Raw genomic sequence first — 24,518 nt, forward strand, 5'->3', positions numbered from 1 at the left:
CATTCAACGAATTGTGTCGTAATCAATATTGAACATTTTAGATATGAAAGAAACTCAATTAGGCCAATAAATAACCTTTAAAGTTGAATTCTATTAGTAAAACGAGACTATAAATAGATATTGAAAAAAAAATAAATAGGACTATGTCAAATCATTTGTTATCTCTGCTCTAACAATTCCGCACCGTAAATGTAATAGGCTCTAAGTATTTTCTTACTCTACTGAATAAACGAATAAACGACCCGGGGCGTTTATTGATGAGAAGGGTTTTTGAGGGGGAGTTTATTCGATGGAGGTGTTTATTCGAAGAAAGCGTTTATTTATTTGGGTGAAAAATTAATACGTATAGGCCTATATACTCAAATAAACGCCCCTTAATTTCACTGTAAATGTGGAACTACAACATATAATTACCGTCAAAATGTGTTATTGCGCGATTATAAAGGCTTATTCTTCCCAACCAGGTTGGAAAAAATGTTATTCTTTTGGAGTATTGCATTAATAGAATGTGTTGAGAATTATCTTGTTTCCATTACACTGTAAAAACATCGAGGAGCATCTAAACACAAAGCTCCACGCAATGTTGTCCCGTTTTTGGCGACACGTTTAAAAACTAAACGTGTTTAGGCCAGGCCTAATGTGCTTAGGATCTTGACATGTTTAGAATTAAATGTGCTTAGGTATTTGACATCATGATGTCACATACCTATAGCTTTTAAACGTGTCACCAAAACGGGACAACATTGCGTGGAGCTTTGTGTATAAATCCTCCACGCTGTTTTTACAATGTAGATTAGTTTACAGTCACTGGGAAAGGCATTTATTATGTAGTTATTGCATGTTTTCATTTTTTTCTAAATATTTAATGTTCGAAATGTAGGATATGTGTTTTTTTTTTCGGTGATTTGACAAAAAAAAATGTAATTACATGTTTAATTGTACATTTTAAGTCTATTCAGCCGGGTACTGTAAAGTGTGAAGTAACATGATATACAACAGAATGTTTAATAACACCCGTTGTCTACTGTATCACCATTTTACAGGCACGTGCCATGCTGTTGTCTTGCGGGTTCTCGTTGGCTTTCGGTTCGATGTTTGTGAAAACATATCGAGTATACCACATAGTCACCCACGCTACAAGTCGGGGATTTGGTAAACGAATCGTAAGTGTTTTTGATCAAATAGTAGGCCTAATGAATTATTAATACTACTAATTATTTATTCGAGTGATGAATAAACATAACACACATTTGACATTGTAGCCTAGACCTATAATAAGCATATCTAATTAATTTCATACACTTTGTATATAAACAAGAAGCGTCCCTTTCAAGGTTCACGTCTGTCGTATTTTGATGGCTCACAATAATTATTATAATTAAATGGATGAGCTCTACATCTTGATGGTTTGGATGTTAATCCAGATCTACGAAGAATCGGTGACGTATCTTGGGGTGCGGAGTGCACCCCTCCTCCCTAAAAGAAGCTCGATCCCCTATTCTCCCCCTCCCAAATAATCATACAATAGTAGGCCTATAGTTAAAAATCACTTTTCACCTTATTTTGTGAGCTAAATCACCAATCCCCTTCACTCCACCCCATCAGAACCCCCACCCCCATTTCAAGACTCCTAGATACGACACTGCAATAAATCTATAACAACTTTCAACATAAATGATATCGAAAGCAAGAGGCGTTTGTGTCAAACCTGTCTAAATTGAGCTCATTGGCCAATCTTTGTACAGGAAAAAGTGTTGTTTACGTAGAGCGTATGTACCCTACGGTAATATGGGTGTAAGAGAACTTCTTTACTAAATACACTATCAAGGTCGTGTCAAATTTTTTGTGATTTGCCCATTGGTGATGTCATCAAAACAACCATATTTGGGTAAATCAAATATATTTGTTACAAAATTTAAAAGTGTGGACAATAGAGTTTGAAAGTGCTTATTGGCAGCAGACATACCTGCCTATAGGCCAAAATCGTTCTAAATAAAATAATCCCTTTACAGTAGATCGATCAAAATGATATACTCTGAGGGTGAAATAATATTCATGAAATTAGGCATAAAACTATAAATGAATTGAGCGTTTCTATTCCTGGGCAAATTGCAAAGATACTGGCACTGCCCAAACAGTGCTTCTTGCTAGCTAGGCCTAGCCCGGATCTAATTAGGCAGAACTCATAAAATGTAATGTGTTTGTACATTTGAGGCGTGCGAATTAGCATATTTAAACTCAGTAGTTATTGTTCTTAATAATTAAAAGTAGACTGTGTGCACAACAATCCAACCTCAGCCCAAAACGCTGATAGGAGGCCTAGGCCGGCTATTTCATGCTACCATCGCAATTGTACGCCGACCGTCACGGGCCTAGCTCGGCTAGGCAAACCGGTCATCATTGTGTCAAAACCATTTTTTTACTCTAATTGTATATAAGAATTAAATCAAATGTATTCTTATCAATTTAAAAATCATTTTTAGTGTGTCCAATGTTGTAAAATCTATCTTACCCACTGCTTTAGGCAAGTTTATGTAGTCCAAATGCTAGGTGACCTCGCGTTATTGGTGTTGTACTCTTTCCGAAATTTTGATGACGTCATAACCTCAATTACGTAACGTAAGTGTACGCGCGAATATGACGTAACTCGTGAAGATATAATTTTTTGTTGACAGACGGTTGCTGCAAGAGCATTCAGAGTGTCATCATCAAAGGAATTCATCAAAGTGTCACTCGCGCATAATCATTAACTTTTTTTTTGAATGATTACACAATGAGATATCAAAGGACCGACATAGCCATGCGTATGCGAGGTAGTAATACCAGACACGCAACATAAAGTAGGCAATGACAGACAGCATAAACAATGTGTGTTGTGATAGGCATAATTATGTGTTTTGACACCATGACGGATCTCTACAACCATATTATGCGTAATATAACTTGATGATATAGGTTAAAATGGATGACCATCTCAGTTAAATGGGCAGCCATGGCCAAGTATTATTACTAGAACTAGGTCTTTTCTTTAGGAATAAGATACAATTTTAAGTACCTCTAATGTGTCATAATACGCTATTTCATGTTCCTATTACGAATGAAGTGTTTCTCAAACATTAAATACACCATTTTTTTTTATGTAAATTAATTCTATAACGACAAACAGAATGTCGTACCTCATCATAAATCGAAGATAATTATTTGTCTTTTGTTTTTTTTTATTTTGGAAATTTTTCTTACAGATGCTACGGGAGTCCATATTGTTTGCAATGGTCGGAGGTTTACTAGCATTAGATCTGCTTGTGTTTATTATGTGGGGAATATTCGATCCAATGTACCGCCACGTGACTAGAACGCCATCCCAGGTATAGTACTCCTATATAAAGTATTACACCTCAACGTCATCAAGGCCTAGTTCACACTTCGGACGTATACGCAAGGCGCGAGTCTCGAGAGTGTGAACGAGCCTATAAACGTGCTGTATTTGAAATCTGAATGTGCGCAACAGCATCGATGTCGTCAGTATAGGATTTGGTCTACTGAATAAGTTGAACTTTGCATAATTCTTGTTTTAATTATGTATTGTTTTGATTATTGTTATAACTATTTTTATTGTTAATATACCAATTGTTACTGCCAGTGTCATTCCTGTTGCTACTATTATTATTGTTATTCAAAATGTCAATAAAAATTATCTGGCCATATTCTTGATGCCTTTACAAGAAAATGGAATCTATTTGAAACGTTTTCAGGCAAGAACGGTCATCTCACATTAGTATTTTCCATGAAGACCTATATTTTAAGTGAGTCAGTCATACTAAAACAACACTTTGTAATTAAGCGATTCTCTCGCCAACAAACCCATTAATTTGATTGGATGAATTATATATAAAACTTATCTCAAGCTTGAAATAAGATGCGAGGTAAACAATGACTGTTTGCGTTTGTTAAAGCAAAATATTTTCATCAAAAATGATTTATTAATTGTGTCTATTCATATAAATCCTATGTACTTCAATTTACGCCAATCAATAATGAATCAGTCATGGAAAGTACAAATGATAGTGTTTACTGGTGCATTTGACTGTCTAAATATTGGGAAGCTCAGACCAATCTATGTGGACAGGAAGCCAATTAGGCCACGTCAATGCAAGTATAGCATAAAGCAAACCTTTATTCCACGAGTTTGGAAAAAAAACACTCACTAATAGTGATGTACACTTTAAATTTACAATATATATAATATAAAAGTTAGAATAAATATGAGTTATTAGTGTTTAATTAAAAATATTAATAAAAGATAAAAATTCATGGTCAATTACCGTAACAGTTGTAGGCCTATAAACACAGGGCCGCTGAACGTTTTTCAATGAAGGTGGGGTGGGGGGTGTGACTCTTTTTTTTTTTTTGTATTTCTTTCTCCGATCATACAAAAATCTGCATAGACATTACCGGTATACATTTTCTGCCAAAAGGTGGGGAAAGGGCGGGCCCCCGGCCCTCCGGTTCCACCGGCAATGAAAAAGTGTGTTTATAGCATTAAATTTGCTTAGGTATATGACATTTCAAATACCCGGGCACGCTAAACATGTCAAAATCATAAGCACTAGGCTATGTCCGCGTTTACCTTTTAAACGTGTCCACAAAAGCTTCGCCTTTTTTGTAAGAGTTATGATTGGTACTTGTTATATTTTTTCTATTTTAGGTGTCGGAGGATGAAACAATTGCATATACCTTTTGCGTCGAAAGTTGTTCGTCTAAGCATTCGCAAATATGGCTGGGAATAGTATACACTTACAAAGGCTTACTGCTGTTATTTGGAGTATTCTTAGCATGGGAGACCAGGAAAGTGAAAATACCAGCGTTGAATGATTCTAACTACATCGCATTATCTGTATATAATGTAGTGATGCTTAGCGTGATTGCAGTGGCCGTATCCAGTCTTGTGAAGCAGCCGCAGCTGGTCACCATAACGTTCACTTTGGTGACAGGTTGCCTTTTAACAACGGCAACGGCTACCCTAGCTCTTCTTTTTATACCAAAGGTAATCTGGTACACATTTCTTAAGGCCTAGCCATACCATTATATTTCGTGGGGAAAAAAACGAAAAAAAACATGGATTTGCCCACGAGTATAATGACATCATCATTCCCATTGGGACGTGATATATCATTATGATTATGGGCAATTCAAATTTGTCACATAGTGTGGATATGAGTCAAAGATACTAGAAATACTAATATTTCTAGTATCTTTGATAGAGTCCACACCTTCAAATTTTATTTGACAACACCATGCGCGACATTCCTAAATATGGTCATCATGACATCACACCATGACCATATATAGACATATCGTGACTATATATGGGCATAAATTTTTTTGTCAAAGACTGCACAGAGCTTCTGGGCAAGGCTTCAGGCATTCACATGTGTTCTAGCATAATTTTAGTAAACCTGCATCTTACTACCCCTGTTGGTAATGTAAATATCCTAACTTTTTCATCTTATGATTGGCTGCTTGACTTAGCGAGTACTACTCGCTAAGTATAGCCGCATACGCTTTGCAATTTGATGAAAGAAAACGGGGCGACAATTTTAACTTTTTTGAATTTTCACTTTTACATTTAAATTGATAAAAAAAAATAGAATGATATGCATAATATTAGTTTACTTTTATTTAAAATTATAAAATTCTGAATAGTCTCGATGTCAAGAATACTTATAGGACTCTGCCGTCATATGAATCCATTGTTAACAATAAGATCAAGACAAAATTACACTAAAATGTGGAATGCTAAACTTTTATTACACTATATTAGCCAAAAGTATAGAACTGTAAGAGGTCCGACTCTTGTGGTTTCGTTCAAACGTAATCCTATTTCAAAAAGTACTGCCACGCCGAAAGGGCGTGTCCTTCAAAAAACGAGATTCGAGCGAACTCTATTCGAATTCTACTAGGGCGCCCCTTATCTGGTGATAGTACTTTTTTAACGTTTCTTTCTCATACAAAATAATAATAATAATAATAATAATAATTGTCGACTTATATAGCGTATATAGCGAGACCTCTATGCACTTACATTATTACCCCCGAATCACTGGATCAAGCACATGAGGGTAGTCGGACCATGGAGGTACTTCTTGCAATTCTATACTCTTGACTATTACTAATTTGATATTATATGCAAACCTGACCCGTTCTCTTTTTGTTTGTAGGTGATAGCAGTACGTTCAAATCATTTAGGCGACCCAATCAGTACTTCTGTAGGTCTAGAAACTAGAGGACAAACTCGACGGCTAATAGCTGATGAATCTACTGAGTTAAAAGAAAATATATACAGATGGGAAGTTCAGAACAGAGCGTATAGGAAGGAATGTGAAAAGGTAGGATATATGTTAAGCCATGGTTTCCATAAAAATCTCTATACGCTATCGCTGATTCTTTTGGCGACGCTGATTGGTCAGTTGAATCAGGAAGAGTTCCCAATTACGTCGGGGACAACTACGCAGCGCAAGGATTGCAGTAAAAACGCTGCAATGACTGTGTAAGATTGTAAGGAAACCAAGCTTAAAAAGAGATTAATATATTTACATTAAACTGGATTTTACATAAACTGAGGGAGTACGTATGCGCAATTTTGTTTGACATAAATCTATCATTCCATCTTTTTTACGGTGACGTATATTAATTTATAATTTCATTTTCTCCGGCCTTTCGTTTTATTTCCCAAAACTTTTCTTTCCTTTTAGTTTATTGCTTTACGTCATCGAGACTAGAAGCAGAGCTAGAACAAGAAGCTTTAAATACAAAACATAAATAGTTCAAATATTTATCCTTATTAAAGTATTTTATAAATGCTCGCTTTAATTAGTTTTAAATACGTCATAACACCAATAAACTGGGTTAATGTCACGTGTTTATGGTAATGGTACGGTATATTATAGGAATTGAAGACTTTAAATAGTAATTACCGTCATGAATGTATGTGGAATGTGAAATCAAATTGTCAACCTGCTATATAAATTAATGTCTTTTTATTGTAATAAGAGAATATCTACTAATGCTAAGTATTGACATTAACGATCTTGGAATATGAGCGTCATATATCAATCTAATACCTTATATTTAAAGCCGGGCACTTACTGCGTTGTACGACCAACTCCGCTCCCTGTGAGCCGCAAATAAAACGACGCCATCTGCTGATTGTCGGTGGCTGTCTGAACCGGTCTGAACAGATCGTCATTGAAAACGATCCGTTGCGTGCGCGTCGTCACTATGCGTTCTTTGTAGAATCGCGTCGGCCGACAACCGTTGGGCGCAGTTAGTGCCCGGCTTAACTCTCACGTTCTAAGGTTCCGATCCAAAAATCAACATTTTGCAATTCAATCGGTTGTCTTTGCTAAATATTCTTTCTTTATTTTCCAGCTGGAGCAGAAAATTGCTGAATTAGAAGCCAAATTACACAGTTTACAGTGCGAGGAAAGGATGAATTTAACAGAAAATCGTTTAAGTACAATTTTATCGGAAGCAAGTGACGCGTCTGAACTTCTCCTCGATCTACCTGAAACGACCATAGATAATTTTAATGGTAGCCCCAGACCAGAGTCACGTGAGACGTGTACGTTACTAGAAAGAGGTGATTCTGGTCGCCATTCTATGGATTCGAGACAAACACCAAAGGAAAATATGTATTCAGTTTTTTGTGTGCAAGACAAGGAACAACCCTCTACTGAGTTTTGTGTTAATAACACACGTGTTGAAGTTATCTATGTAACTGATGACGCGGACAAAGAGGGTTGTGTTTATTGTAATTTACACAAACAAGATTCTAGAACATATTGTGAATGTAAAACTGATGATACAAATTTACTGTTTTCATTAAATCGAAATCCAGCTTCTTATTCAAAGTTTGAGAACTCGTCATCACCAATATTAATTGATAAACAATGTCATGACAACGCCCATACACAAGGTGCTGATGTTACTGATGATAATTCAGATTTCTTGCTTCTTGACGATAACTCTGAAATGGAGAAGGAATTACACAATGAACGGCACGTTTTAGAATGTAAACTAATCGATCTAGAAGGCACTATACTTTCTTCCTGATGTTAATTATCAAATGATGGTATTATTTGAAGGTCAATGGTGGGAAACTACATTTGCTGTTTCATTGGAAATAATTCATCTTGTAGTTTGTGCATGTCTAATGTCAAAGGTCAATGCATATAAGCAATCATAGGGATGTCATAGTGTTCCTTTATTTTAAGTATTTGAAGATTATTGAGGTATTCGGCTACCTTATTCGTAAACACCAACAAAAATTATATAACACAAAAATTCGTCTGTTTATATACTTTGATATTCGACATCTTGTAAATTCCAAATACGAGACGGCATGTTTAAAGAACTGCTGTAATAGGTTATTTTATTTAAACAAATTATGTTCTGTCGATTTTACTTACCTATTTAGGGATCTGAACTAACTACCGATACGCTGCAATTGCCTCCAAAGCCCTTTGCCAACGTCAAATCTTAGATTTGCTGTATTTATCATTAAAATAAAGTTAAAAACCAGGATGGATGAACTGAATCGCATGGAAGTACAAATGATAATAATATAATATAATAATATAAACATTTATATAGCGCTCACATGTGTTTCTAACATAATACGCAGGGTCTCACAGCACTTATAGTACGACCAGTCGATTTTAACGAGGCTTATTATTGCGGGACTTCAACATTAATATAAAAAAAGTAGTATGATAAAAAACATAAAGCGGGATAAAAGTAATGAAGAAATAAATTAATACGTCGTATAATAACACTTAAGCTCTGTTCAACTTTTATTTGAGAAAAACATGTGGCATGCCGTGGACATCATGACATCACATCCTGTATATGGGCACATCATGACTATATATGGGCACATCATGACTATATATCGGCACATCATGACCATATATAGGCACATCGTGACTATATGGGCAAACAACTGTTTGTTGTCAAAGAAAATCTCATAGTCTGGACAGGGACTTACGCCTACATCAATGTCAGCGGTTGTGTCCACACACAAGCATTCGTCAACAGGCTTAGCATTGCCGTGTATACTTATTTCTATATATTGCCGACATCATCATAGGTTGATTTTATTAAGCTAGCCCTAAATTTTAGTCGCACAAGAGCAATTAAGACGGGTTGGCGCAAATGCAAGTAACGCTACAACGCCTAATAAAACAAAGTATAATGATTTGCTTAATGGACCTTTCCTTTAAGCCCCGCCCCTTGGAAATTGTTGCTAAGGTCCCACAAGACGACATGTGTTAAAACATACGCAAACACGTGCGTTTGTGGGACAACACGTGTGTTTGTGAGACGCGCGCGTATTCCTAGCACTTTTCTGATTAGTCAGTTGTTAAGTTTGATTGACACTCCGGAAAGGTCTATTGAATAAAATATCCAAGAAAGAGTTTACAAGAAAGTGATATGCAAAGAAAATAGGTAAGCTTCGTTTTAATGTGTAACATTTTATTTTGTAGATGAGGTAAAGAAAACCGAACATAACCGCCTTAATATAGGAACGCAGTACAGTACTAATCATATTACATTTACATTTTTGTATATATCATTACATGGTTGTTCTTATCATTTTCATTCACGGGTTCCACGTGAGACAAGTAGTGGACCTAAAATAACTTATGACTTTTAAATTCGAAATATTATAATTGGTAAGGTTTCAACGTCATTATTCACGGTCACATGTCCATATTTTACGGTCACGTGGCTATTATCTGTAACTGGCATATAAGTATAATTGATATAATTTTTCGTGTTTGTTTGTTGATCAAAGACAAAATTAATCGTAGTACAAATCATTTTATAATTGATAATTAATTATAATAAAAGGTTGCTTCACTACAGTGCGTCAAAATATAATGCAAATTGCAAATAGTAGTGTTTATAATAAATTATACAGTATAATACCGAATATTATTTGGTTTAATGTACAAGATAAAAAAAAAAAAAAACTATGTTTAAGACAACATATTCTAAAAGTTTACCCATCAACCATTGTCAAACCTGTCTCTATGAAACATATAAAAATGAGGGAAGCAAAATTATTCTATTGATTTAACACTTTTTGCCAATTATGCGCGCGTGAGCTGGTACTCATGTCGCTAAACTCGATGTGCAATCAAAATCTACTTTGATAGTAGTATGAAGCCCTGTCCAGAATATCACATTTTCTTAGACAAAAAAAACTGTTGTATGCCCATATATAGTCATGATGTCCCTATATATGGGCATGAATGGGCATGATGTGATATCATCATGACCATATTTAGTCATGTCACATGTTTTTGTCAAATAATATTCGATAGGCAATGAACAGGGCTTTAGATATTAATGATTGGTAAGACTACCAGACTACCATTTTTTTAACGAAAAACATGCGACATCTAATGATCATGATGACATCACATTATGACCATATTTAGACACATTATGACTATATATGGGCACAACATGACTATATATGGGCATACAACAGCTTTTTGTCAAAGAAAATTTGATAGTGTGGACAGAACTTCAGTTTACATAGATAACTATTTCTATTTATAGATATTTATTTCAAGAAGTTAAAAAATGTTTAAGGCTGACAGTCGAATTATTAGTGGTTTTATCATTAGCTGGCGTAATTATTATTTTTGACCGTGCATTCAACATTCTATGCATGTGAAAATATAAACATCATCAGTTCTCAGGTCTTTTTATTTGGATATGTTACAACGCATCCTCTACACGCGCTTAGCAATCGTTGGAACGCTTGCGCTTGAAGACGTCAGCTCGTGATAAAGCTACTTAAAGCTGGTTTTCCACACTTAGGCTTATTTATCCGCGCGAATCGAAAGCGTCGGTTAATGCGCATGCGCATTCACATTCCTATCGGAGTTTTTGCGAAGCGAAAAAATGCGCAACTAATCAGAGCACAGAAAGCAACCCGACGCTTTGATTCGCGTCCACTTGGCGAATTAATTCGCGCGAATCGAAAGCGTCGGTTCCCTTCCTGTGCTGATTATTGGTTGCGCGTTTTTTACGCATAGAAAAAGTTCGAACTACTGGTTTCGCTGAAGCGAAAAACTCCGTTAGAGATATGAATGCGCATGCGCATAAACCGACTCTCTCGATTCGCGCGAATAAAATCGCCTAGTGGAAAACAGAATTTAGAAACTTCAGCGATTAACTGAAATATTTCCGAGCAAGACAGTGTTACAAATAAAAACAAATCCGATGAATTTATCGAACTTGAGTCTTGATGTTAATTTTATTCATCCCTCTCCTCTCAAACAATTTCTCAGTACAAAAATACGATTATATAACGGTCACATAGTCAACTCGCAAACACTGAATGTATAACATAATACAGTATACTCTAATGTAATTATAGCAAATATATGTGTACATGTATATATGTATGTATATGTATATTACGAGCTACAGTTTGCTGTCAATAGACCTATTACCTTACTCTATATATAAGTACAATGTCACCATAATCTACAAAAAAAAACTGATTTTCAATAACATCATATAAATATCAGCATAAAGTGAAGTACTTATCATAAGCCTACATTAACGCACCGTTAGCACACGATATACAGCACTAATTGTTACTTCGTATACTTTAGTTGTTAGCTAAGTTTTCAGAGCTGAGTGCTTGGCTGAGACGTAACGTTCCTGTTGTAGACCCCCGTTTAATTTGAATTAGATCGCTCTGCTCCTCGGGTAAACCTCGCACGAGAGATCGGTGGGAAAAGGACAGTGTATCAGATAATACGTTGGTGGCGCTGTACTGTACAGTGGCTGCTGCGGGTCCCCATTGGCCCAGCGAAAATTGCCAAATTTAAATAGTTCAAAAAAGCAAAAGGAAAATTGAATTTTAATTATTAATATTTTTACTGACAAATTTATAGAAAATAGTCCTTCAGCAAATGACAGACGCCTAATAAGTTTGTGTTGAATTTACTGTAAAATGAAGAAATAATTTCATACGATAAGTGTGCAGATTTTATTTTAACGTGAATACAAGTATTAAACACATCGTACCAACATTTAAAAGTATCGCCAACAGACTAGCATTTGAGACATATCCATCGAATTTAACGTTAAATATACTGTAACTGCACACTGCGTTTGCCGCTGACGGATTGTAAGCGCTTGCCCGACACTCGACGTTTTCATACAATTGCTCACGCTATGGCCGAATAGTTCGTAGTGGAGCTATATATACTGAATATATTTCTGGTGGTCAATATAATTGTCCCTCCCTAAATCATGCTTTCTCTTAGAGTCTATTTTTACTTTTCTAGTGTTATACACAAATGCAGGCGACTTGGTGAGGCGTCGATGAGCATAAGCAACGTTTCTGCGTTCGATGGTCGGGCTCGGCTGCAACATTTCGGTGTCATCGTTATCGTGTGAAAGCTTTGGGCTTAGTGCCTTCGTAGTTTTGGAGGTATCAACACTTCTGGAAACCGTTGGAATGTCAGAACTGACGCAACGGTGTAACTGTTCTACTTGTTTCTCTTTTGATTCATATTTAGGACTGCTTCTTTCATGAAGAGCTTTGCCGTCGTCTGATCTCTCTAATTCGGGACAGACCTTACAGTCACTTTCCCACTTATCGTCCATTCCTAGGCCTGATTCTTGGGGTGACGAGTTGATTTCTCTATTTTTCTCCATATCACCATTGCCTTCTAATCTCGTTGCCTCTGTCTTATCATCACTGCAACATTCTTCATCAGAACTATTTGAAACCTTATGTTCATATTGATTTCTCAACTTTTCAGTATTGCTAACAAACCCTGTATTATCAAACCTACGCTCTATTGTACAGTCTTCGACGAAAGACGTACGTCGCTCTTTTCTCAGAGCGTGGAACAGGGAGATTTGATCTTGCATAGGCATACTTATGTCACAGAGAGTGGCTCTTCTCTCGGCATTGGTTCGTGTTGTGTGAGGGCGACTATTGCCATTTGTGATATATGCTCGAAAATGTTCACTACCAAAATATAACCGATCGTTCAATTCTTTTATTCTTGCTTCTTTCTTCAAAAGTAAAAGAAAATATATTATTATTATTATTATTATTATTATTATTATTATTATTATTATTATTATTATTATTATTATTATTATTAGAAGTAGTAGTCGTAGTAGTAGTGTTAGTATTATTATAGGCCTAACTATTATAATTTTAATAAATATTATTATTATTAATTTTTCAGGCAAAAGACACATTAAAATGCAAAAAAAAATAATTACAAAGAACCTTAGATACTAGCCGCCCGGAAAACACAAAAGTAGCCTAAACCTTAGCCTGGGTTCAAGACCCTTAATTTGGAATACTCACTTTTTACTGTTGTTAGTGTACGACATACCATGTATGTATGTATATCAGCGTAATTAAAAATCTGAGAAACAACTAATAATGAATTTGAACATGACTAATGGTATACTAATAATTTAATCATGAATTGAAAAGAAATTCCAGAATACTGGTTTAATGACGTCCTCCACAATTCGGCGAGATGACGTAGGCTTACCAATAAAATCTATAAAAAAAATCACTCGAAAATTCCCTCCAATTAAAGACCACTTTTGGGACCGGGGTTTCTATGGTCTTTTGCAGCTTTGGTCTTAAAACAATAAAAATTAAAAAAACATTTCTTAATTTGGGACCACAGTATAGTGGTATTTAATTTTTAATTAGAAGGAAATTTGTATTTGTAATATTTATATTAATATTTACCTCCAGTAATGTACTTTTAAGTGTCTCTAACTCCCCTACTAGTAATGTTTCACAATACTCCAGTTTCTTCTTCGAAGTATCACTAGAGCAACAGAAACACCAACTGGAGCGGTGTCTGTTTTTAGACTTCTTTAATGAAGAATTAAAACGCATTTTTTCCTGTCTGTTCTTGCCTGCCTTCGTTATCTTCTTCATAATCAATAACTAACAGGAAAATATAATTAGACATTAAATTAACTTTTTATTTTGCTTTTACTCCTTTTGGCAAGACAATACAAAAACACTACGAAAGAAATAATACAAAATACAGTAGGCAAACACAATGGTGTATTTTATATCTGGTAACTTATTCGTTATTAAAACCATGTTAATTAGGCCTATAAATATGTGTAACTGTCGTATTCGACTGGTCGTTCTTCGTTGAACCACGCCAACCTGCGCAGTGGTAAAATCCTACTTAATGAAGACGACCAGTCGAATAGAAAACTAGTATATAGTCGACAAAAACAAAATGTCTACATAGAGAAAATTTACAAACCTTTGGGACAACCAACAGTATAGTCGCATTTCCAGTCGTTACAAGAGCTACAATAGATATCAGTATATACTTCACGTTAAGATAAAAAACGTCCGATCCACAGATTGGTAGCATAATTAAACCAATGCAACCAGCGACGTAACAGCACATAGTGATCGATCGGGAAGCTCGTAAAGGAGGAGAGGATACGTGGCGAGTTTTGTATGCTAAATACACTCCTGACGTCATTAACAACATCTTCGAGAAGTAAATTCCACCCAACCAATGCCATATCTGTTTGCTGTTGCAGGTGGTTAAATATTCTATGACAAAACTATCAGATGTTTCCTGAAAGTGAGAAATAAGAACGGCAAACATTACTGATGATGCCACATAACATTACAATAAAAAAAACCAGTTCGTAAGTCAATCGACATCATAGAGATATAATAAGAATACTAGAGCGCTAACAGCAATGTATTCGATGTTCGAAATACGCAGAGCTGTGTGTGTGTACCATCCAAGATGGCTGCCATAGATTCAGCCAATCAAATTTCCACTGAGCACTATCATTCTCAATTGCGCCCTCAATTTACACAGAAAGTTCAGTACAGCTAGTTACCCGTATTTTGAAACTCGAGCGTTGCGGTGTATGGGTGTAATGTCTTATACACATCTAGATGTGTATAAGAGACAGTTTCAAACGTTTACCGACGTCGGGCCAACAACGTACTGTGACGTTAAAGGACTAACATACCTATTATTCCGATATTTTATGTTGCAGATTAACAATACAAAGGCCAATAGCGCCATCAATCCGGCACATGCCACCATACAATAATAAATAATGTCAGAGAGTTCTATTTCTACCTCTTGAATGGAAACTGAAAAAAAAATAAATACAATGCAGTAAACCCGAAATAAGTAAGTAAGTCATGTATAAGATATAAGCGTTTCATTAAATGTAATATTAAGCATCCAACAAAATAATCATTGATACCTTGGGTAAACATATTATAACTAGTACCGTATGTAGTAGCAATGCCGTAGCCAGGATTTCCAAACAGTGCGGGACAATATTAGGGTGCACTCACTTTACGCGTAAATTCAAACAATGTGAACCCATTTTACACAAAAATACGAAAAATCTGGACTTATGTTTCTAAATTTTACCAATATTAAGCTTAATATTTTTCAAAAAATGGACCCATTTTATAAAATTAGATAATTTGGACCCATTTTTAAATTAATGTGGGCTAATCTTTGTGAATCCTTAAAAAAGTGGGACTGCCCCAACTGTCCCAATAGCTGGCTACGGCATTGTGTAGTAGAATGATAACGACCATGATGTTGAGATTATGTTGGTAACGATGACGTTGAAGAAAGATAATGATTGCAATATGATGATGACAATTACAACGGGACAACGTCGATGACCCTTGTCGTAATGATGATGATAATATCGACGACGGTGATGCAGATGATAATCATGATGATGGCGATGATAATTAATGATGGTGATGACCATGATGATTATGAATGTGATAATGATGACAATGTAGCAACTGAGAAGTACATTTATAACGAATGATAAATAAAATGAGTTGGAAAAAACACAACGCCTACGCACTTATGTCAAAATTATTATGTGTGCTGGAAACCGCTGGATCTTGTAAGACCTCGCCAAGAACCGTATCATAGAAAGATGTAGACACGCAACCATTCTGATGAAGCCTGCATACAGATAAATTAGCTGACCGAACACCAAGAACAGAAAACGCAACGTGGCCCTGAAAAAAAATGTAGTCAATACACCATAAATTATGGGCCTGTTGAAGTCTCTTTATACATTCAACTTTCTTCAATGAAAGCACCACCTGCTTTGAGATTCAGAGAAAACTTAATTGGTGGATAAGGTAATGATGAAGAATTATATGTCTTGAATATAAAGAGAAAGAATGGTTGTATATTTTGACAATAACGACAAAGCTTGAAACATGCGCAATCTATACAACTATATAATTATAATACCAATCAATTTGCCTTAGGAAACGCAATGTAAGTACAGGACACTTCAATCAAAAAATTCAAAACAAAGGAAATAGCAAATAAAACATTTTTTACTTTGGTTTCAGACCTGTCAAATTCGAACTAGAGCAACCTTATGATTTTTTTTTATTTTTTTTTTTTTCATTTTGTAGAGAGTGCTTTATTAAAAACTTATATACCATATTTATTCAAATAAACGCCCCGTGTGAAAATGTGTTGTTGCTTGTTCATAAAGATTTATTGATCCCAAAAAGGTTATAAAAACTGCAATTTTACTGAAATAGAGCATTCTATAGGCCTATAATGTGTTGAGAATGATGTTACTTCCATTAGCCTATAATTTTTTTTATAAGAACACATATTATAAGAACATTAAGGCTGAAATTCCCCAAAAATTAAGGGGAAAAAAGGGGAAAAAAACCCGAGAGAGAGAGAGAGAGAGAAACAACATATCTTATTCGTACCTTATTTGCAGTAGGTGTGACTATGTAATAATACAGTAATATACAGGTACTGCTGTAAATTAATAATCTTCCGCGTTTGAAAATTGTGTAAAATTAAGAACAAAATAAGAAAATTTTGAGCCTGAAATGAAAAAAAAAGTGTAGATTTGACAGTCATTTAGGGTGCGTTTAATCGAGGAAGTCGTTCATTCCAAATGATGCTCTAGGGGGTGTTTATTCAAGGGGAGTTTATTCAAGGGGGAATTTATTCAAAGCGGGACATTATTGGAATAAATACGGTATATAAATGCTTTACATACAATTACAGGGCCCTATAGACGCTGATATTAATGAGCACTTTAAATTTGTACTACAGATAGTATAGTAGAAATATTTTTAAACTCTAGAAACAAAAACTCATTTCAAACACCAAATTGTTCATATAGACCTATCACCATAATATTATGTCTCACCGTCTTTCCGAAGAATGATGTGTTTTTAACAGCACTTGTTAATTCACGGTTTAATTCAACCCTTGTCCTAAAAAATGGTGTTTTGGCAGAGATGAACGAATTTATCGCTACTGGATTCGAACCATTGAGGGCGTGTAACGTTGTCAACGCTGCATCGTGAGCAAACGCACAATCATTCACCGGATCGGAACTCTGTGGTAAAAATAATAATAAACGTCGACCGCTGCGCATCAATTGGAACAGACTTGAGGCAAGGTTTTTTTTACAAACAAAATAGTACGGTAACTATATTGGCCCATATCAAAGGCTTATTGAATAGTAATATCACCAACTACAGAAAGTTAATACATTTCATCAGGCATTGTACAATACTTTATACAAAAAATAAATCTATAATAAAGTAATTTGAAATAAGCCTTAGCCTATTTAAAACGTACAGGACACAATTAGTCCAACCAACTGATTACACATACTTACATTAATAAGAGTTGAAACACCGACGCACGTTATATCTTGCACTGACCAATCACTCACTCCGTCACATATCATTTTTGAGAGGACATTGCACGTTGAATTGTTCGCAAATATGAAGAACACATGTGGAAGTGTTGGACGCTGATATAATTGGCATAATAATTGAATGAGCGTGTCATCATCGGCATGCGCAATAAGTATCACGTGACGGATAAAGTTTACCTTTGGAGATGAAAATCACTATATTATCATTCCAAACACAAAGTATACATTATTGTCAAAAGCTAGACAAAAACATCAAACAATATGCTCTTGCTTGTCAAGTTTTGGTCTTAGAAAAACAAATTTCAGTATGTCTTTACTACAGTACAGTACAGCATTATTGAATTTTTCTCCATGGAGATGTTTCTAATGACGTTTAAACATGACTTTAGTAATGGATGTGTACAGTACAACTGAGTATCATTTCAGACACCCTTCCCTTCCACACCCCAAATTCAAGTGAGTAACTGGGATCCTACCTGTATACGCATGACGTCATTTGTGACGTGGCCAGAGAGTAACAGGGGTGATGTTTCGACGTTGTAGTAGTTTAGATGTTTCGACAATGTGGTGACAATCTAATAAAAATTATATATATATGACGATGTTAATATAATATATATATAATTATATATATATAAAGTTATATATATACATACTGTATATATACTGTCTCTTATACACATCTAGATGTGTATAAGAGACAGGAATAAAACATAAATAATAGGCCTGCTAGGCCTAGTGTTAGTGTTCGTATGCCTAAGTTATTTAGCATGCAGAAGTGCAAAAATAGTCTATTAAACCTTTCATTTCAATTTACTCACCATCTTCAGAAACCTCTAGGAATATTTTCATTACTGGATGAAGAGAGCCGCTTTCCAAAGGGATCTGACAAGTCACTCGTCAGCAAAATTACATCAAATTATGGCAAACACTCTAAAGCAAAAAAAGAAAGATACCAATGGAATAATTTTGTAACATTAACATATAAAATAGAAAATAATAAGCCCTAAACAAGAAGAAAAAAAAATATGGTACAGATATAATTGTTAACCTATATGACTCGAATAGCAGAAATATATTTCATTCGTTCTCATCAACCGAATTCGAATTAATTGTACTTAATAAATTGAAAGATATTTTCCTTGTACTGTATTAATTGTGTCAACACATGTTACCACCAATACACGAAAGGAAATACAATAGTTTTCATGAGGCGAAATGGTAAATCAGACACTGCAGTCGTTTCAAGTGCGTTTCAGGGACAATATTATGGCAAGCTCTCTCGCGCTCTAGGCCTATTATATATATAATTGTATTTTATTCAAATTCAAAATTCATAATTTACAAAAGCATAAAACATGGCAGCCAAAAAGGCTGAATTACGAATTATGTTACATTGAAATATTAGATTTCCATAAAATATTTTAGAAAAAAACAAGAGAAAACAACAGAATTACCATAGCAATCATTAGATTTCCATAAAATAGTTTAGATAAAAAACAAGAGAAAACAACAGAATTACCATAGCAATCATTTGCTATTTCTATAATTATTATATAATTGTAAATGATCGCTACAGCAATTATTATAATAAAACTTATTATAATTATTATTGTTAAATAATTGAATGAATTCATTACATCAAAACCATTAAATTAAAGAATTACGAATTACGCTCAACATCAAAAACATCAAAAAGCATGAAACAGATCAAATCTTGCAAACTACATACATTAAAAAACAGAGAAAAAAAAAGGTTATTTTCTGTATACTGTTGATATGACTAGTTTGAATAATACCAAAGATAATAAATAGCAGAAGATAGAGCAGCTTCCCAAAATAGTGGAACATCCGGTCGAAATGCATTGTGGGTACACGGAGAAAAATTTTACTGCATCCGCGCGGCGGCACTATATAGTAATAATAAAGGCGCCGCTCTGGTTCGTTTGTTTCCTGTAGTTTCTCCACTTAGGAAAATGTTCAAATTTTACTGCAAACGCAGGAGGGCGGATGTTCCATCGATTTTAATGCAAATACGCGGAACAGCTCATTCTTCTGCTATTTAAGTTCTTTGATAATACTGTACTAAATGTATTACCTAGGTGGTGGGAGTGTAGAGTTGTAGGTGGTGGTGGTGGTGGTGGTGGTGGTTGTATGATAGTGACAATGAGGATGATGATGTGGTAGTGATGGTATGGTATACTGCAGATGAAAGGTACAGTACATTAAATTGTGTAGAGGATGGATCGCCTGGTGGAAATGTGATATTTGTGGTGGAGTTGGTGGTGGTGGTGGTAATAGTGATGGTGTTAGTGCTGAGGTGGTAATACTGTTGAAGGTGTATGTAGTTTGAGGCTGTAGATGGTGGTGGTGGTGGTGGAAGAGTTAGTGGTGGTAATAATGATGGTTATGTACAGTAAGGGGAGGTTTAGGTATAGATGTAGGTGGTGGCATTGGTTGCACGACGGAAGTGATGATAGAGATTTAGTGGCGGTGTAAGTAGTCGGAATGGATGTGATGGTGGGGGTGTAATGGCGGCATCAAAGCAGAGTGGCGAATCACTTAAAAAGTAATTAATTAATGTAAGGGCTGAGCTATTTCACTACACGATGCCTTGATATATGATCTCAATGCCTGCGTCAGCTGTAGCATCAGGTATGAAATTGATAGGTTAATTTCAAAATAGGCCTACAGTAGCCTACACCTCAATCTAGTAGTCGCCTCATGCTTCAATGGTACACAATATGCATGCATCACCTCACCTCACTTAAAATGTGTGCGAGTTCAATGTTGGGCTATTTTTGGGGAGCATTTTTATATTAATATTAATAATTCATTGTGTTATAATGAATAAATAAATTAATAATAATAAATAATTAATTATAATAATGATAATACAGTAATAATAATAATAATTTTACTCTATAATAACAACAATGATAGTAATAATTAATATTGCAATATTATTAGTTTATTAATGTTATTGTTATTGACATCCCTTACACAAAATAATGGTAATATTATTCATATATAATAATAATAGTAATAATAACAATAGGCCTAATTATATGATACGTAGGCATAGTATTCACAATACATATGGTTACAACACGTGACATACAAAGTATGTTACTCGAAAGAAAATTATTACTATTGAATTTGTTTTTATTATTTTACTTTGTAAACATTGTACGACTGTACTTAGGCAAGTCAAAGCCACTACACAATTGAAAGAAAACTCAACGTACAACTAAGTACGCTGTTTTGTGGTGAACATGTTTTCGGTTCCAATTCTTCGATGTGAAAGAGGAGGATCACATAATTAAGTAAATACTTACTGATGAGTTGATGTTATGAAAGTAGAGAGTATACTTCCGTAACAGGTCTTCGTGTTGTGCTGAATCCATAAGCAGGGGTACATCCACGCATTCCTCAAATGTTACACCGCTTAGGAACAACGTTGGAAACATACCCCCAATGTGCAGCTCACTTATATTGCTTGTTCTCCCGGCATCAATAATTAAACTCAAAATAAATACAATAGGAGAAAACATTTCGACAATTAATATTTCTATGTAAAATATAGCGATGCATTCACATCAGACTTGTTGCGTTCACGATGGACATTAGATGCGTTCACATTGGACATTGGTTGTATCACATCAGCGCTCTTTTTCTCCAAGGATACACGTTTGTCCGGTTTGGAATCCCGGTGATGTTTGTTTTAATCGCTATCATTATAGTGCGGTACAGTATCAGCGTGGCGCTGTTTATATAGTCAGCAATTCGGCTCTTTATTTTTATATTTTTATATTGATGGTTTTCGATGCTCTGATTTTACGTAGTACTTTAAACTCTTGGTTTTATGTTGCAGAAACACCTGGTTAATAAATCATTAAATAGAATACGGACTGTCATGGAATATGATTTTAATCTCATTATTTGTCAAAATTTGAATTGCTCCTTCTTCCGACAGTAAACGATATAACTTACAACCTTGTCAATTGTCACTGTGTACTAATATTTTTCTTTCGATAGTCACGTTCAATCACATGTGAGGTGACTCTATATTCCATACACATTTCCATTAGTGTCAGCTTTATATATGAATTAATTGGTGTAACGCCCGTGAGCTCTCGGAACACAGCATTCAATAGGAAATCTTAGCTGATATTTTGCCCAACATTTTCTCGTCCCGGCCACATGACTCGTTGTAAACCCACTGATGAATTTATACATGACACACAGTAACGTATGTATAACACAGGGGTGGATCCAGAGAGGGCTGAAAGGGGTGGGGATATGCGATCTAGAGACAACACTACCTGGTGGGGGTCTGTTGACATGCCCAGGAATTTTTTTTTTTTTTTTTTTTTTTTTAGACAGTGTATCATTCTTTCAAGAGAGAACAATAAAAGGATACCAAGTGGAATGAACGTAGCCTATTTTTAATGTCGCTAAATTGAAATATTTGTCTACTTATGACCACCGATCGGTCAACCGTCGCCCGTAGAATTCGTTCGCGCCGTGTAGGCACAAATGCCGTTCGGTAACCGGCGATGACAATCAGAACGGATAGACCTTGAAAAGATATAACGGAATCCCGTCAGCTGTCATTGCAGTTCTCCATTATTTATGCTTATCCAAATAATATACATTTATTTTACCGTTACAGTAAGTTTCGACTATCTTTTTAATATTATGAAGTAGGTGTAATTTCTGTCTTTGGGCAAGTAGCAAATCAATCACTCGGATCTGGATTGAAATTTAGGGTGGAGGGGCTGGGGTAAAATTTTCACAAAAACCAGAAAAAAAGGGGGTCTGGGGTTCTTCTTTGTGCCCAAAGTTTGGGAGGGGGTGAGTGGATCCGCCAATGATTCACTTAATTTCTATTGAAATGCACACAATTCAGTTCTGTCAGTCCCATTATGCAATATCTTAACATTAGGTATACTCAAATAAGGAAATAATATATTAGTAGACGAAAGGGTAACCATAACTCTTGTCTGTGGTTTTATACTTAAATTAAGAAATAGATGTACCAATCAAGTAGGTAGGTTATTAGTAGCCACGATTCTCCGTTTGCCGGTACAGTATATTGATCTAGAAAATTCTAACTTCTACGAAGACAATAACAACTTAGAAAAACATATTCATTACCGTATTACAAGCAGGAACTAAGCTATATACTTAGTTTCATCGTCTTTAACGACAATAGTTACACCAATATTGCCGGATTTAATATGACCGGTCATGTTCTAAAGTAAATGTTTAACACTAACAATTGCAGTCTTTAAACATAGGAACGTGAACCAGACAAAAGTTGTGTTATTTGTTCGTTGTGACCCACGACAAGCACGACGCAATAAAAGTGTGTTCTTACCTCACCAGCGGTAGCAATAACCCACCAAGACAATAGGTAACGAAAGTTAAGCCTCGGTTACGCATGTTACATTGAAACAAGATATGGATTGTTGAATATCTGTACCTGTACTTAGTTAATACAAACCTATTTTACTGACCGTGAACGATTTCTAAAAATTATAATAATGGATGAATAATGTGTTGTGATGACAAGAAGCTATCTTGCATTAGACAATATAAAAGGTTCTACGGGATCAAACTATGAAAAATAGGCTCCGAGTACGTTGGGGAGCGTGTCTACTTCAGGGCCCAGATTTTGCTCTGCACCCCCCTCCACCCCTCCGAGTAGCTAATGATGATGAAAGGCTGAGCAACCCAGGTGTGCTCAGCATTGAAGCAATGAAGAAGGGCAAAATCACTTGATCTTGATGAATTTGTGAAATTTAGCAGTCATCATAACAACAGACGAATCAATCTATATTAGGCAGTTTAAGGTCCATCTTGTGTGATGGCCATGACTGACTGTGTAATCATATCCATGGTGGTTTTCGCATAGCAGCATCCTCAACTTGCTCATGACTGTGTCGGTATGATATCCAAATCCAAATTTAACTCGAAATGGATGTTTAATATATATTGTGTAGTTTTAGTTTACAGTACAGTAGGCCTATTATAGCATTTGGTTCCTCGCTTCGATTAGAACACAGCACTACTTCAAACATTTTACAGCATTCATTTTGAAAATTAAAAAAAATGGTCAGTAGGTTTGGGGTCAGTAGACACAAACACATAATAGGGGAGCATACTGAATGCAAAACATCTTCAATATCATAATCATCATTCATATCATCATCCTCATCATCATCAATATAATCAAGGTCCTTGTATCTTTGTAATTACCATGGCCATGGTAAAGATGATCATAATCATCATCTGTGTACGGTTACTGTATTCAATAGACTTATTCAAAACATAGAGAAATAAGTTTAGAAATAACAGTTTAAAAAGTTAAATATTTTTATTAATTTTACAGTACATAAATCATCCATTATAGGATGGGATGATAATACCTTTTTACTAAGCTCCGTCCCCTGGATATTTTGTTAAAGTTTCACAAACGACAGCATAAACGCGTGCGTTTATGGGACGTCTGCGTATTCCTGCCTTCTTTCGATTGGTCAGTTGTTAACTCTGGAAAGTTCTGAGGCTTGGGAAGTAGAATTGCTTTGTAGCAATGAGAAATAAAAAATCTTGGTATCTAACAGGACTTACACCCAGGACTCCTGGCATTGGAGGGCAAGCACCTTAATAACCAAACTACAGCTACATTTTAA

At 35.3% G+C, this 24,518-nt stretch overlaps 3 protein-coding genes across 7 annotated transcripts in view; 1 reads left to right on the forward strand and 2 right to left on the reverse strand.

The window, feature by feature from the left end:
• Positions 1-10,450, forward strand: part of LOC117113656 (gamma-aminobutyric acid type B receptor subunit 2-like) — a 94,717-nt gene extending 84,267 nt beyond the window's left edge. For all 5 annotated transcript variants that reach the window (XM_033257062.1, XM_033257063.1, XM_033257061.1 and 2 more), the window contains 5 exons: positions 1,044-1,163; positions 3,243-3,365; positions 4,706-5,044; positions 6,219-6,386; positions 7,429-10,450. In XM_033257062.1, coding sequence (XP_033112953.1) covers positions 1,044-1,163; positions 3,243-3,365; positions 4,706-5,044; positions 6,219-6,386; positions 7,429-8,112 — 1,434 coding nt within the window. In that variant the 3' untranslated portion in view covers positions 8,113-10,450. The remainder of the gene's footprint in view (positions 1-1,043; positions 1,164-3,242; positions 3,366-4,705; positions 5,045-6,218; positions 6,387-7,428) is intronic.
• LOC117113657 lies at positions 9,528-14,756 on the reverse strand. The gene is made up of 3 exons (XM_033257066.1): positions 14,358-14,756; positions 13,820-14,023; positions 9,528-13,116 (listed from the first exon to the last, which is right to left on the reverse strand). Exons 1-3 carry the CDS (start codon positions 14,712-14,714, stop codon positions 12,289-12,291), a joined length of 1,389 nt encoding a protein of 462 aa, XP_033112957.1. The 5' UTR covers positions 14,715-14,756; the 3' UTR covers positions 9,528-12,288.
• A 16-nt stretch (positions 14,757-14,772) lies between these two features.
• Positions 14,773-21,374, reverse strand: LOC117113643. Its single transcript, XM_033257047.1, has 6 exons — positions 21,159-21,374; positions 17,779-17,997; positions 17,302-17,493; positions 15,967-16,126; positions 15,094-15,220; positions 14,773-14,794 (listed from the first exon to the last, which is right to left on the reverse strand). Exons 1-6 carry the CDS (start codon positions 21,372-21,374, stop codon positions 14,773-14,775), a joined length of 936 nt encoding a protein of 311 aa, XP_033112938.1.
• Positions 21,375-24,518: the final 3,144 nt, after the last annotated feature.

Source organism: Anneissia japonica, unplaced genomic scaffold, assembly GCF_011630105.1.
Source record: "Anneissia japonica isolate Jap-2015-1 unplaced genomic scaffold, ASM1163010v1 scaffold1665_len535045_cov187, whole genome shotgun sequence".
NCBI classification, from domain to species: Eukaryota; Metazoa; Echinodermata; class Crinoidea; order Comatulida; family Comatulidae; genus Anneissia; species Anneissia japonica.

Excerpts from the sequence above, each read along its gene's own strand:
- LOC117113657 (XM_033257066.1), bottom strand. The coding sequence starts at position 14,714 with ATGTTTGCCGTTCTTATTTCTCACTTTCAGGAAACATCTGATAGTTTT. Across the intron at positions 14,024-14,357 it reads TACTGTTGGTTGTCCCAAAG|TTATTGATTATGAAGAAGAT; the intron begins GTTTGTAAATTT and ends TTTTCCTGTTAG. Across the intron at positions 13,117-13,819 it reads TTAAAAGTACATTACTGGAG|AAAGAAGCAAGAATAAAAGA; the intron begins GTAAATATTAAT and ends TTACTTTTGAAG.
- LOC117113643 (XM_033257047.1), bottom strand. The coding sequence starts at position 21,374 with ATGTTTTCTCCTATTGTATTTATTTTGAGTTTAATTATTGATGCCGGG. Across the intron at positions 17,998-21,158 it reads TTCATAACATCAACTCATCA|GTAAACTTTATCCGTCACGT; the intron begins GTAAGTATTTAC and ends TCATCTCCAAAG. Across the intron at positions 15,221-15,966 it reads ACATAATAATTTTGACATAA|TTTCCATTCAAGAGGTAGAA; the intron begins GTGCGTAGGCGT and ends TTTTTTTTTCAG.